The 12,947-nt window shown below is 44.6% G+C and overlaps 1 protein-coding gene across 3 annotated transcripts in view; it reads left to right on the top strand.

Moving 5' to 3' along the window:
- Positions 1 to 12,706, top strand: part of Loxhd1 (lipoxygenase homology domains 1) — a 144,719-nt gene extending 132,013 nt beyond the window's left edge. For all 3 annotated transcript variants that reach the window (XM_027397946.2, XM_027397945.2, XM_035439026.1), the window contains 3 exons: positions 1,175 to 1,307; positions 2,533 to 2,691; positions 12,226 to 12,706. In XM_027397946.2, coding sequence (XP_027253747.1) covers positions 1,175 to 1,307; positions 2,533 to 2,691; positions 12,226 to 12,706 — 773 coding nt within the window. The remainder of the gene's footprint in view (positions 1 to 1,174; positions 1,308 to 2,532; positions 2,692 to 12,225) is intronic.
- Positions 12,707 to 12,947: the final 241 nt, after the last annotated feature.

The following is a 12,947-nucleotide window of genomic DNA, read 5'->3' as shown; positions in this document are numbered from 1 at the left end:
GGCACTACACACACATTGTGCATAGACATACATGCAGACAAAACACCATGAACATAAAGTCATAAGCAATAATGAATACATGAAATGATGTAGATTTTTTTTTTTTTTTTTGGTTTTTCAAGACAGGGTTTCTCTGTATTGCTTTGGAGCCTATCCTGGCACTCGCGCTGTAAACCAGACTGGCCTCAAACTCACAGAGATACACCTGCCTCTGTCTCCCGAGTGCTGGGATTAAAGGCGTGCGCCACCAATGCCCAGCTGATGTAGAATGTTTAAAGATGCTGAGAGCAAAGGGAAATAACAGTGAGGCAAGGCAGACCGAAAGTGTTGTGGACCAGGCTACCCCTTTAATTAGGGCACTGGCATAGGCCTCCCTAAGAAGGTGATACGTAAATAAGAGGAAGGAGTTGAGGAGTGAGTGGACAGGTTCAGAGAGAGGGAGCTTGGCAGAGCTCTATGCAGGAGCTAGCCGGTCAGATCCTGGAGACGGAAAGGGAGCAAGTACTAGGAGCTGAGGTAGAAGATGTGAAAACAGCTCTTCTCCTAATCCAGTGGTACCCCGGCCTTTTGCTACTGTGCTATTTCATCTGTCTTATGGATGGTCAGTGTTGAGCTAGATGCCTGGGGCTAGAAAGTGAATTCTAATCACCCATCTGCTACTTCCAACACATGGCATCCCTTATGGAAGCTTGGTGGAGAGGTACTAGTACAGGCACCCTGGGGACAGCAAGGCAGGGACTACTGTGAGGCTGAGGGAAATGGGGCAGGGAGGGCTGTGAGCTCTCTGGGGCCCTTCTTCGAATTGTGCTTCCTGTAGCCAGGCCTGCTCCGCCTCTTTCCCCTCGTCTTCTGGGGATGTGGTTTCTGTTGTATTTTAGTTTAATGGCTCAGATGCTGTGAGAATCAGACCCCAGCATCTCTTGAGAACTCACCCCAACCTCCTGCCTCCTTCCCTATGGCTGCCACATTCCCACTCCTGCCAGCAAAGAGGTTGCCCACTGCAGGCTCCGAGTCACTGGTTCGGATTACAGTGCCTTGGTGTCAGCAAGGCTAACCTGCCTCCTACACCCAGAATGGTGGCCTAAGGCCAAAGAAAAGTCCCTGAAAGGGGAGAGACTGCTGTTGGCAGGCGGCTGCTTTCTGCTGCTGACCCTCTCCCACCTCCTCCCTGCAGCCTACGAGATTGTCATAGAAACTGGCAACGGGGGCGAAACCAGGGAGAATGTCTGGCTCATCTTGGAGGGCAGGAAGAACAGATCCAAGGAGTTCCTTGTGGAAAATTCTTCCAGACAGCGGGCCTTTCGGAAGTAAGAAGAAGGGTGATTGATGGAATGGGGGTGAGGAGGGTAACCCAGGAACCCCAATAATCTCCCTCACTGAGTGATCTACAAATGGACCTAACCAGAAAGATCCTACTGTGTGCCGGACCTGTAATTCCCTTGAAAGTACTATCCCACATCCCAACCCAGAGCTCTCCCTGTGCTTCTCCCGGGAGGCCTCAGTGGCTGTGCTCACTTCATCTCTGTTCCTCCACTGCTCAACCTCCCTTATCGTAGCCCATCTGCGCTGCCGCAGGAAACAGGGTGGCATACAAACAACTGAAATCTCTGTCCGGTATTCTCGAGGCTGACAGTAGATTTGGTATCTGGCGAGTCTTGTCTCCTGGTTCACAGATGCGGGTCCTTTCACTGTGTCCTCGTGCAACAGAAGGGGTGCAGGAGCACCCTGGAGCTTGTTTCATAAGATTCCATTCACAAAATCCCCAGTCTCACCACTTCATCACCTTCCATGGGCCCAGCACCAAATTCCATCACCCAGGATTAGGTTTCAACATGCAAACTTGGCAGGATAGCCCATTCTGTTTACCTCAACCTTTTATTCAAATTCCCTTTCCATGAGGACAGAGTCTGTGCTCTTCAGACTGGCACCAACAGACTGCCTACACCCTGCCTTCTCATTACCATGTCCTCATGGGTTCAAATTCTGTCCAAGTAGATTCCCCCAGTACCCCACTACTCTCGTAAGATTTTTCAAAGATAGGTCCTTAGTACAGGGTTCCTACTTCTTTTCCTCCCTCTGCAGCTCCACATCCTGCTCCTCAGTCTCCTCTAAGTTCCAGCCTGCTTAGTGACTGACATTTACATGCTGGAACCAGTTATCTGGCATGGTTTGTTTGTTTTTTTTTTTTTTCATTGTTATTGTCTTGATTAAAAACTAACCTTGCCGGGCAATGGTGACAAATGCCTTTAATCCCAGCACTACGAAGGCAGAGGCAGTCGGGATCTCTCTGTGAGTTTGAGGTCAGTCTGGTGTACAGAGTGAGTTCCAGGACAGCCAGAACTGTTACCCAGAGAAACCCTATCTCAAACAAAACAAAACACACCTAGTCTGAATCCCTCAAGGAATGCCAGGCTGGATGTTGCATTACTTGATCCTTCCGTACCATCCTGGAATACAGTAAGCTTTTCACTAAGTGTTTGCCTGCATCACTAGGCATGGGAAGCTCATTGACCGTATCTTGGTTTTCTGCAGGGGGACCACAGACACATTCGAGTTTGACAGCATCTTCTTGGGAGACATTGCCTCCCTCTGTGTGGGCCACCTGGCCAGGGAAGACCGGTTCATCCCCAAGAGAGAGCTAGTCTGGCATGTCAAGACAATCACCATCACTGAGATGGAGTATGGAAATGTGTATGTACAGAGCTGAGCCTGGGGTACAGTGGGAACTTCAACCACACATAGGCAAGAGGGCACTGTGTGGGAAGGTGTGTTCTTCAAGACCAAGGTTACCCCGTTCATGAATGTAAACTTACAAGACAACCGGACAGGAAGCAGTGCTAAAGCAGTGGTTCTCAACCTTCCTAATGCTGTGACCCTTCAGTGCAGTTCTTCATGGTGTGGTGACCCCCAACTATAAAATTATTTTTGTTGCTGTTTCATAACTGTAATTTTGCTATTTGTTATCATGTAAATACCTGTGTTTTCTGATGGTCTTAGGTGAACCTTTTGAAATTGTCATTTGACCCCCAAAAGGGTTGAGACCCACAGGTTGAAAACCCCTGTGCTAGAGGTATCTGAACTATATGTATCTACCACCAGAGACAAGAGACTAGATTAGATACCTTGGGTGTCTCCGGCCTTTCAATCCAGGGAGATTTCCTTACAAGAATGCTAAGGAAGGCACATAGAAGTAGATATAAGAGCTTTTTCTTCCTCCCTCCCTCCCTCCTCCCCTTCTATAATGACACAGAAATGAGGCCCCGATGCCAGTGGCTCAGGAGGCCTCTATGAGGGTGTCTTTTATGGCAAGAACAGGTCACCCAGGCAATTCAATAGCACACCTGCTTTCCAGGCGCCTATGGCTTTGCATTTCTGCCATCAGGGTCTGGAGACTTGACCATTTCTGAGAGAGTAAGAGCCTTGGTTACCTAGGCAATACAGTCACATCTGTCAATTGGTAAAGCTAAAACGACTTGGTACTATTACAGTAAGCCAGGAAAGGCCCTAAGGCAATGGTTCTTAACCTGTGGGTCTTGATCCTTTTGGGAGTGGAACTATCCTTTCACAGGGGTCACCTAACACCATTGGGAAACACTGATATTTACGTTATGATTCATAACAGTAGAAAAGTTACAGTTATGAAGTAGCAACAAAAATCATTTTATGGTTGGGGGTCACCACAACATGAGGAACTGTATTAAAGGGTCACAGCATCAGGAAGGCTGAGAACCACTGCTCTAAGGCATTGAAAGGTCTAGGAGAGGCTGAGAAGAAGCCAAGGAAGCCTAGTGGGCAGAGTGAAGGCCAAGGCCTACTTGATGGGATAAGACAGAGGTATACTTGGCCCACAAGGCTAGCATGCCACTGACTGCTTGTAGCCATCTCACCCAGAGTCACTGCTGGTCTTTCTCCCACTGTGTTGCTTCCTGGAACTGTCCCTGCTCATTCCACAGAGTGAAGCCCCTCCTTTCCCTGGAAAGGGGGTCACTGCCCACATAGAAGCGACAGCCAGGTATCTCCATCTCCTGTGACTCAAGTAAGTAGTGTCTTCAGAAATAGGATCTTAGCATCTTGTTTCAGTGAACGAAGAAAAACAATGCCAATAACTTCTATTGTTTATGGGTTAAGGGTCCTCACTGACCAACACTTTTCATTATCCCACTGTATAGGGTAACCTTATTTAATATATCTCTCTGCATGTATGTATGTATGTATGTATGTATGTATGTATGTATATGTACAGTGTGCTTTTTATACTGGGGATAGAACCTAGAGCCATGCACAGGCTACAATTATCACTGAGCTGCATTCCCAGAACCTTGGCATTCTTGTTCATCATTAATACCCTCAAGGTTCCAGTGGAAGGACACACAGGAGGCTTTTATCTATTTGTTAAAGACCAAAATCATACATTGTTTAATCTGAATTGTTTATTCAATAGATAATCACTGTAAAATTCAAGTAAGACCAAAGAGTGGGTAAAAGACGAACATTTCCCTAGGTCCTACCCCTCAGAGACAGCCATCAGGGGCACTTTGAGGACTTCACACTCTTGATACTTTTCTGATCCCTGTGGAAACAGTGTCCACAGAGGGGTGACTATGTACACCCCAGTTTTAAGCCAGTTCATTTCTTTTTTTGCTCACCTTTAGTCTTACAGCCCCTCCCCCACATCCAGCCAGCGCCTTGACCCCACTGGCTTTGAGCCCCATATCTTGGGCGGTGTTTCTAGTTCTGTTTGGAAACATGCCCTTTTATCTGTACTGGGGAATTTTTTTTAGCCATTTAAAATAATGATCTAAATGTGTACCAGATGACTTGGAACACCTCCCAGGAAGTATTATCAAGCGAGGAAACCAAGATGCAGGAAAACGCATTTTGTTCGATGCCACACAGAAAAGAGAACACTGCCGTCCCCATATGTCTGTGTGTACGTGGGTCTGTCAGAGGGGTGGAAGGGAGGAAGTTTGGCAGGCTGCAACCTCGGCTGTTACATGGGTTATCTAAGGTAAGAGTGGGGTGCTGCAGTAGGAACCAGAGAGAAAGGAGATGTAGCTAAACAGAAAGGAAGGGAGAGACCACACTTGGAAACCCATGATGTGACCATACAATTTGTGCATTTACATCCAATCAAGAATATTGCTGAATCTATACAAAAAAACCCACATTTTTAAAGAATTTTAAACTGAACAATGAATGTGCACATCTTTGAAGATATTCTGGTATATATAAAAAAAAATCCAAATACATCAAGTGACAAATCTGTGGAGGAGAGATCTCAAAACAGAACAAAAATTTTCTGTGAGGTACCTTCATTTTTTTCCCTTCAAAATTTCTTTTTTCCTTTCTTTCCAATTAAATGTTTCTATTGGCATCAAGGGCCTAAGAGGTAGCTCAGCAGGTAAAAGTGCTTGTCGCCAAGTCTGCTAACCTTAATTTTATCCCTGGTAGAAAGAGAGCGCTTACTCTTACACATTGTCCTCTGACCTTCACAGCAATGCATGGCAGGCACTTTCCCACATTCAAACTCGCAGATACAAAATAAATGAACAGATGTAAAAATGTCTTTAATTCTTCATTTGCATCTATTCACAGCACATAGTATTGGGTTTTGTAAGGTCGATTTCTTTCAAGTATACCATGGTTTTTTTTTTTTTTTTTTTTTTTACCACATCTACTCTCTTCCACTTCTCCCTGTACCCCTTTCTGTCGGTCTCCTGCCTCCCCCATCTCCCTTACACATCACATACACACATAACTGTTTAGGTATCTATTTTATTAAAACCTAGCATCTCTAAAGGAAGAGAAATGTGATTTTTAGTAGTTTGGAGTGTGGCTTATTTTCCTAATATGATGATTTCTAGTTGTATCTAGTTTCCAAAAAATGACATCGTTTCACTTTTCTTCATGGCTCAATAAAACTATCGTGTGTCGACAGGCACCAAGGCTAGTTTTATAACATTGATCCTGTGCACAGTGCTGCAGTGAGCATGGATGTGGCCCTGTGCACAATGCTGCAGTGAGCATGGGTGTGGCTCCTGTGCACAGTGCTGCAGTGAGCATGGGTGTGGCTCCTGTGCACAGTGCTGCAGTGAGCATGGGTGTGGCCCTGTGCACAGTGCTGCAGTGAGCATGGGTGTGGCCCTGTGCACAGTTTTGCAGTGAGCATGGGTGTGGCCCTGTACACAGTGCTGCAGTGAGCATGGGTGTAGCCCTGTACACAGTGCTGCAGTGAGCATGGATGTGGCTCCTGTGCACAGTGCTGCAGTGAGCATGGGTGTGGCCCTGTACACAGTGCTGCAGTGAGCATGGGTGTGGCTCCTGTGCACAGTGCTGCAGTGAGCATGGGTGTGGCCCTGTACACAGTGCTGCAGTGAGCATGGGTGTGGCCCCTGTGTACAGTGCTGCAGTGAGCATGGGTGTGGCTCCTGTGTACAGTGCTGCAGTGAGCATGGGTGTGGCCCTGTACACGGTACTGCAGTGAGCATGGGTGTGGCCCTGTGCACAGTGCTGCAGTGAGCATGGGTGTGGCCCCTGTGCACAGTGCTGCAGTGAGCATGGGTGTGGTTTCTGTGCACAGTGCTGCAGTGAGCATGGGTGTGGCCCTGTACACAGTACTGCAGTGAGCATGGGTGTGGCCCTGTACACAGTGCTGCAGTGAGCATGGGTGTGGCCCCTGTACACAGTGCTGCAGTGAGCATGGGTGTGGAGTCCTTGGAATCCTTGATTGACATTTGCACCCAGGAGGAGCAATGCCTGGGTCATATGATAATTCTATTTTTAGTTTTTTGAGAAATCCTGTATTAGCTTTCACAGTGGCTGGACAGTTTACATCCCACCAGCAGTGTATAAACAGTCACCTTTCCCCAGCCTCTCACCAGCTTTTGTAGATATTTGTTTTCTTTGTAACAGTCATTGGGGCCAGAGTAGTATGGAGTCTCAATGTAGTTTCGATGTCATTTCCCGGATGGCTAAGAATGCTGAACATATCTCCCTTATTTCTGGGCCACATCTTTTAAGAAATGCTTCTTTTATTACTCCATGTATTGACTAGATTGCTACTCTTTTGGAATTTACTGGGGTTTATGCAGTTCTTTATATACGATGGATATTAATCCTCTGGCAGATGTATTAGTAACAAAGGTTTTCTTCCAATCTATGGGCTGTCACTTCTCTCTGCCAATCTTTTCTTTTGCTGTGCCTGTAGTGAATTTTTAAATGTAAGCATTTGTAGATATAAATATACTGACCCTGCTTTCATCATGTGCCACAGGTTCCAGTAGGTTGTATTTTTATTTTTACTTGATACTAGGAATTTTTTAATTACTCTCTTGACCTCCTGGATATGTCATTTATCATTCAATAGTGTGTTCAATCTCCATGAGTTATGGTCTATGTTCTATCATTTCTCTTGGTGTTGATTTTATTTTGTTGCAATAAGATAGTATATAATGGAGGAGAGTGGGGGAGGGGTATAGAGTAGGGTTTGGAGTGAGCAAGGGGAAGGAAAAAAGTGTTGTAATTAAATTATATTCTCAAAATTGAAAATATAGAAGAAATTACTTGGACTTTCTTATATTTTTAAGATTTGTTAGTATCCTCAAATGTCATCTATTTTAGGGAAAGCTACATGGGCTTCTGAAAAAAAATGTGTTCCGCAATGTTTGGGTGGACTATTCTGTAGATGTCTGTTAAGTTCATTTGATCTGTGGTGGCAATTAGCTGTGATGTTTCTTTGGTGTTTTTTGCTAATTTGGTTTTGTATGTCAGATGACCTGTTTATTGGTCATCTGAGTAGGGCACTATTATTGTGTTAAGGTAAGGTTGTACCTTTATATTAATTGGTGTTTGTTTTATAAAGTTAATGGGTCAATACTCACTGCATATGGGCTTACAATTACAATGTCCTCTCAGTAGACCCTTCCCTTAATCAATATGAAATAACCTTCTTTGTCTCTTCTAATTAATTTTGTTTTGATGCCTGTTTTGCCAGGTATTAGTTTTACTACACGTGCCTGTTTCCTAGTTCCATTTGTGTAGAGTATCATTTTCCATTCTTTCACATTGAAGCTGTGCTCACATATTCCAGTGATGTGGGTTTCTTGTAGGCAGTAAACAGATGGGCTTTATTTTTTCATTCAACCTACTTATCTGTGTCTTTTGATTAGAAGATAGAGATCATTAATATCCATAGTTATTACTGACTACTGTCACTTTGCTATTTTGTGATGTTTGGTGCTTCCTTTCTCCTTATTTGCTTATATGCTATTCTAGTGTAGTTTATTCTTTTCTGTGATCTCACAGACATTTTTTCACTATATATATATATATATATATATATATATATATAATATATATCTTCAAATATCCTCTGTACTGCTGGTTTAGTGCTCATGAATTTCTTTAGCTTGTTTTATCATGTAAAGTTTTTCTTTAAATGAAGGATGATTTTGCTGAATGTAGTAATCAGAGTCAATAGTTATTGTCTTTCAGCACTCAAATATACTGTCCCATCCTCTCCTGGGTTTTAGAATTTCTGTTGAGAAATCTGCTGTTACACCAAAGGAGTTGCCTTTATATGTTACTTGGTGCTTCTCTCTCAAAGTTTTCAATTCATCTCCATTGTCTTAATGTTTTGCTTAATGTTCCATGTGGGGAATTTCTTTTCTGGTCCTTTATGTCTGGCATTCTCACTGACTCTTGTGTCTAGTTGGTCATTACTTTCTCTAGGTTTAAGCAGATTTCTGCTATACTTTTATTGACTATGATCTCTATGTCTTTAGCTTGAACTTCTCCGTCTTCTATGTTTATGTCTTCTATGACATCTCATAGGTTTCAGGTGTTCCATTGTGCTTTCTTATTGTTTTATCACTGTAATTGCCTAAATGTTTTTTTTTTTTTTTCGAGACAGGGTTTCTCTGTGTAGCTTTGGAGCCTATCCTAGCATTCACTCTGGAGACCAGGCTGGCCTTGAACTCACAAAGAGATCCGCCTGCCTCTGTCTCCCGAGTGCTGGGATTAAAGGTGTGTGCCACCAACACCCGGCAATATGCAGGAGCCTAAATGTTTTAATTAACTTTATATTCAGGCCCTGGTATTCTGTCTTCCACTTAATATATTCCATTTGTGAGATGCTCCACAATAAGGGTTTTTTTCCCTTATTGAGTCTTTCATTTCCATTCCCCATCCCCATTTTATAGTATTTTTCTCTATTGAATTTCAATTTAATATCCTGTATTGACTTCTTTATTTTATTCAGCAGTTCTTGTGTATGTGTGTTCTCTTTGTTATGAGATTTATTTTTATGCTCTTTGATTTTGTACAACATTCTTTTGTTTTGTTTTGTTTTTGTTTTTGTTTTTTTCAAGACAGGGTTTCTCTGTGGCTTTGGAGGATGTCCTGGAACTAGCTCTTATAGACCAGGCTGGTCTTGAAGTCACAGAGATCCACCTGCCTCTGCCTCCCGAGTGCTGGGATTAAAGGCGTGCACCACCATCACCCATCACCCGGCTTGTAAAACATTCTTATACCCATTTTTAATTATTACTTAGGATTACATCTCATCCACACTCACTGTAGTCCATTATGGTGGAATTAATGATTTTTGGGAGTTACATTGCTTGATGTTTTTTATATTTCTTGTATCCCTGTATTGGGTTTTGTACATTGGGTTGAAGGCTGGGTGCCTTTAATCTTACTTTTAATCTTGTATATTTGTTCAGTCTATTTATTTGGAATGTTCAGGTAGTGGTAGGTTGTGGAAGAGTCAAAATGTCATTTATCCTCACTAACCTGGGTGTGAAGCTAAACCACAGTCTGTGTGCTTGCACTCCTGCTTTGCTCCAAAAGTATAATCCTATCTTCATAGTGACTGCAAATGATATCTAGGCCTATGAAAACACAATAGTAGTCAGATAAACACAATCACCCTTCAATGTAAACTATTTGAAGGGAGTAAGAAACACAGATAGAATATATCATGTGGGGAGGGAGTAAAGACACAGAATAGTGCTAGAAATTAGTATTAGAGCAACAGAGAAAAATACAAGAGGAGATAAATAGAACAAAATGGATAAAAGCAGCTCCAAGTGACTATAGAATCAAAAGAGAATATGGTAAGGAATGCAGTCAGATCTGGGAAATGGCTGTCAGTGAGCGCTTGCTGTGCAAGCAGGAGGACCTGAGTTTGATTCCTAGGGCCCATAGAAAAGTCTGACATGGTGCCACACACATGTAATCCCAGTTCTAAGAAAGCAGAGAAAGCTAGGTCTGAAGTTCAGTGGCCAATCAACCTAGTCTAATCAGTGAGAGAGCCTGACTCAAAAAAGAGACCCTGCTCAGGTACTCACGTAGGTAGCACCTAAAGAATTATATCTAAGATTGACCTATGGCCTCTACATTGTGTGTGCCAACATGTGTGACACACACACACACACACACACACACACACACACACACACACACACACGAGAGAGAGAGAGAGAGAGAGAGAGAGAGAGAGAGAGAGAGAGAGAGAGAGAGATTGGCAGCCTAAAATAATTCCAACACTTAAGAAACCAAGCAAGGAGACTCCCAATCGCACACCAACCTGTGCAACCTGTCCCTTACTTTGGTGCTGATTCTGCCTGTGTGAGGACTGTCTGGAGTTTCCCAGAGGAAGGACATTGGTGCTAGTCATTTCAGGGGTGGATCACAGGCATAGGACCTGCCTGTGTGTGTTCTGGTGTACCTAGATCATGGCTGCTCCAGCCACCTCTGTGGTCTCTCACTTAGGCAGATGCTTGGCACAGGTGCCAGGCCCATCTTGTGTGTGTTCTCATAGGGGTGGATGCTGATACAAACCCTCCCTCTGGGAGGTTCTTTTGGAGGCACAGAAGGTGCAGGTCCTGCCTCTGTGCAAGCTACCACAGGGTGAAGAGCAAGGGCTGGTCCTGTTTCTGTGTCCAGTGGAGACTATGACTCAGACTGAATTGCCCCTTTGCCCAACACTGTGCAATTTCAAGTCACAGTTTCTTCCTCTATCTGATCTAGAGGTATTCTGCCAACAACACTTCAGTCTAGCCCCTGGACACTTGCTGAGGGTTCCCAGGGTGAGCAGGGATCTCCTACAGCTGGCTCCTTGCCAATGATTCTGTGGGAGAGCCTCATAGGGTGGCTGCTCTCCAACCATCCCAGTGTCTTCACCTCTGGGCACACTTTTCCATTCCTGAAGTCATTATCAAGCACTGGGACTGCTTATTTCAAAATCTGTTAATTTATTAGTGTTATGGGAACGTTTCCTGGGGAGATGAGCAAACAGCTATTCACTCCAGATAGGAAGCCAGTGCAGAATAAAGAAAGGATTCCATCCATGTCTAGACTGGTAAACCAGTGAGTTTAATCAGAGTTACCTAAAGGCAGATAGAAGCCAGGCGTTGGTGACACATGCCTTTAATCTCAGCACTCGGGAGGCAGAGGCAGGCAGATCTCTGTGAGTTCGAGGCCAGATTGTCTACAGAGCGAGTGCCAGGATAGGCTCCAAAGCTACACAGAGAAACCCTGTTTGAAAAAAAAAAACTAAAGTAATAAGCAACTAAACAACCAAAGAAAAACTTTCTCTCTCAGGAATTGATAGCCTCACTGTCCTCAGAGAGGGGCAGGGCTTCATAAGACCCTCCCACTCAGAACCATTAACTGCCTATAAATTCTCAAGGAGGGACAGGACCTTATCAGCATGCCCCACCTCCAGGGATGGTTAACTGCCTATAAATACTCATGTGTCCCTCTCTCACTCCATGATGCAATGATAATGGGCTCCATCTTTGCTGGTCTCCTGTGGGTGGAAAATCACCTCTCCTGAGAGTTCAAAGGGAGCCAGCAGACAGCATGCTACAACAACTTGGATTGGGAAGAACCCGTAGCAATTGCTTATTCCAAACCTAGGGAGCAAGAAGCACAGAGGTTAGTTAGCAGGCCCAATACCCATCCTGAAAAGGATGGTGATTTGGACCATAGCAGAACAAGCAGGGAGATGCTATGGGGGTAGGGTGGGAACAGACAGGCTCATTCTAGGTATATTTGAAAGATGGGACCAAGGTTTGGGTTATGGATTTCATGTGGAAAGAAGTAGAAGAAACAAGGAACAATTAGAAGGATGGGTTGTCCAGCCTCGCTCTGTATCTTGGGTGGGAGACGGTGTGACACTCAGCTGGCGTCTTCTGAGTCTTCTGTTTAATGCTCTGCCAGGTACTTCTTTAACTGTGACTGCCTCATCCCCCTCAAGAGGAAGAGGAAGTACTTCAAGGTATTTGAGGTTACTAAGACAACAGAGAGCTTCGCCAGTAAAATCCAGAGCCTGGTACCAGTCAAGTACGAGATCATCGTGACGACGGGCTACGAACCAGGGGCAGGCACGGACGCCAACATCTTTGTGACCATCTTTGGAGCTAATGGGGACACGGGCAAGAGGGAACTGAAACAGAAAATGCGCAACCTCTTCGAGCGTGGCAGCACTGACCGCTTCTTCCTGGAGACACTAGAACTGGGAGAGCTGCGCAAGGTCCGGCTGGAGCATGATGGCAGCGGCTATTACTCAGGCTGGCTGGTGGAGAAGGTGGAAGTCACCAACACTAGCACTGGAGTGGCCACCATCTTCAACTGCGGCAGGTGGCTAGACAAGTCTCGGGGGGATGGACTCACCTGGAGAGATCTCTTCCCATCTGTCTAAGATGCTCTGGCCACACCTTTTACTCTGTGTTCATCAGCCATCTCCCAAGACCTCCAGGGCTGGGGCTACGGCCTCAGACCTGAGAACTGGTACTCATCAGAGGCTGCTCCTTGCAAGTGACTCTTTGTGGCATTAGCCACCTTCTGCACCTCTCAATCATACAAGAATTATATTCATAAATGGCATAATTCACGACTGTGCAAAATACTTTTTTAAATTTCCTTTCCTTTTAATAGCAGTG

The sequence above is a fragment of the Cricetulus griseus genome, chromosome 2, assembly GCF_003668045.3.
Source record: "Cricetulus griseus strain 17A/GY chromosome 2, alternate assembly CriGri-PICRH-1.0, whole genome shotgun sequence".
Classification (NCBI taxonomy): domain Eukaryota; kingdom Metazoa; phylum Chordata; class Mammalia; order Rodentia; family Cricetidae; genus Cricetulus; species Cricetulus griseus.
The sequence above is the reverse complement of the archived record's forward strand: the minus strand, read 5'-3'. Positions and strand labels throughout refer to the sequence as shown.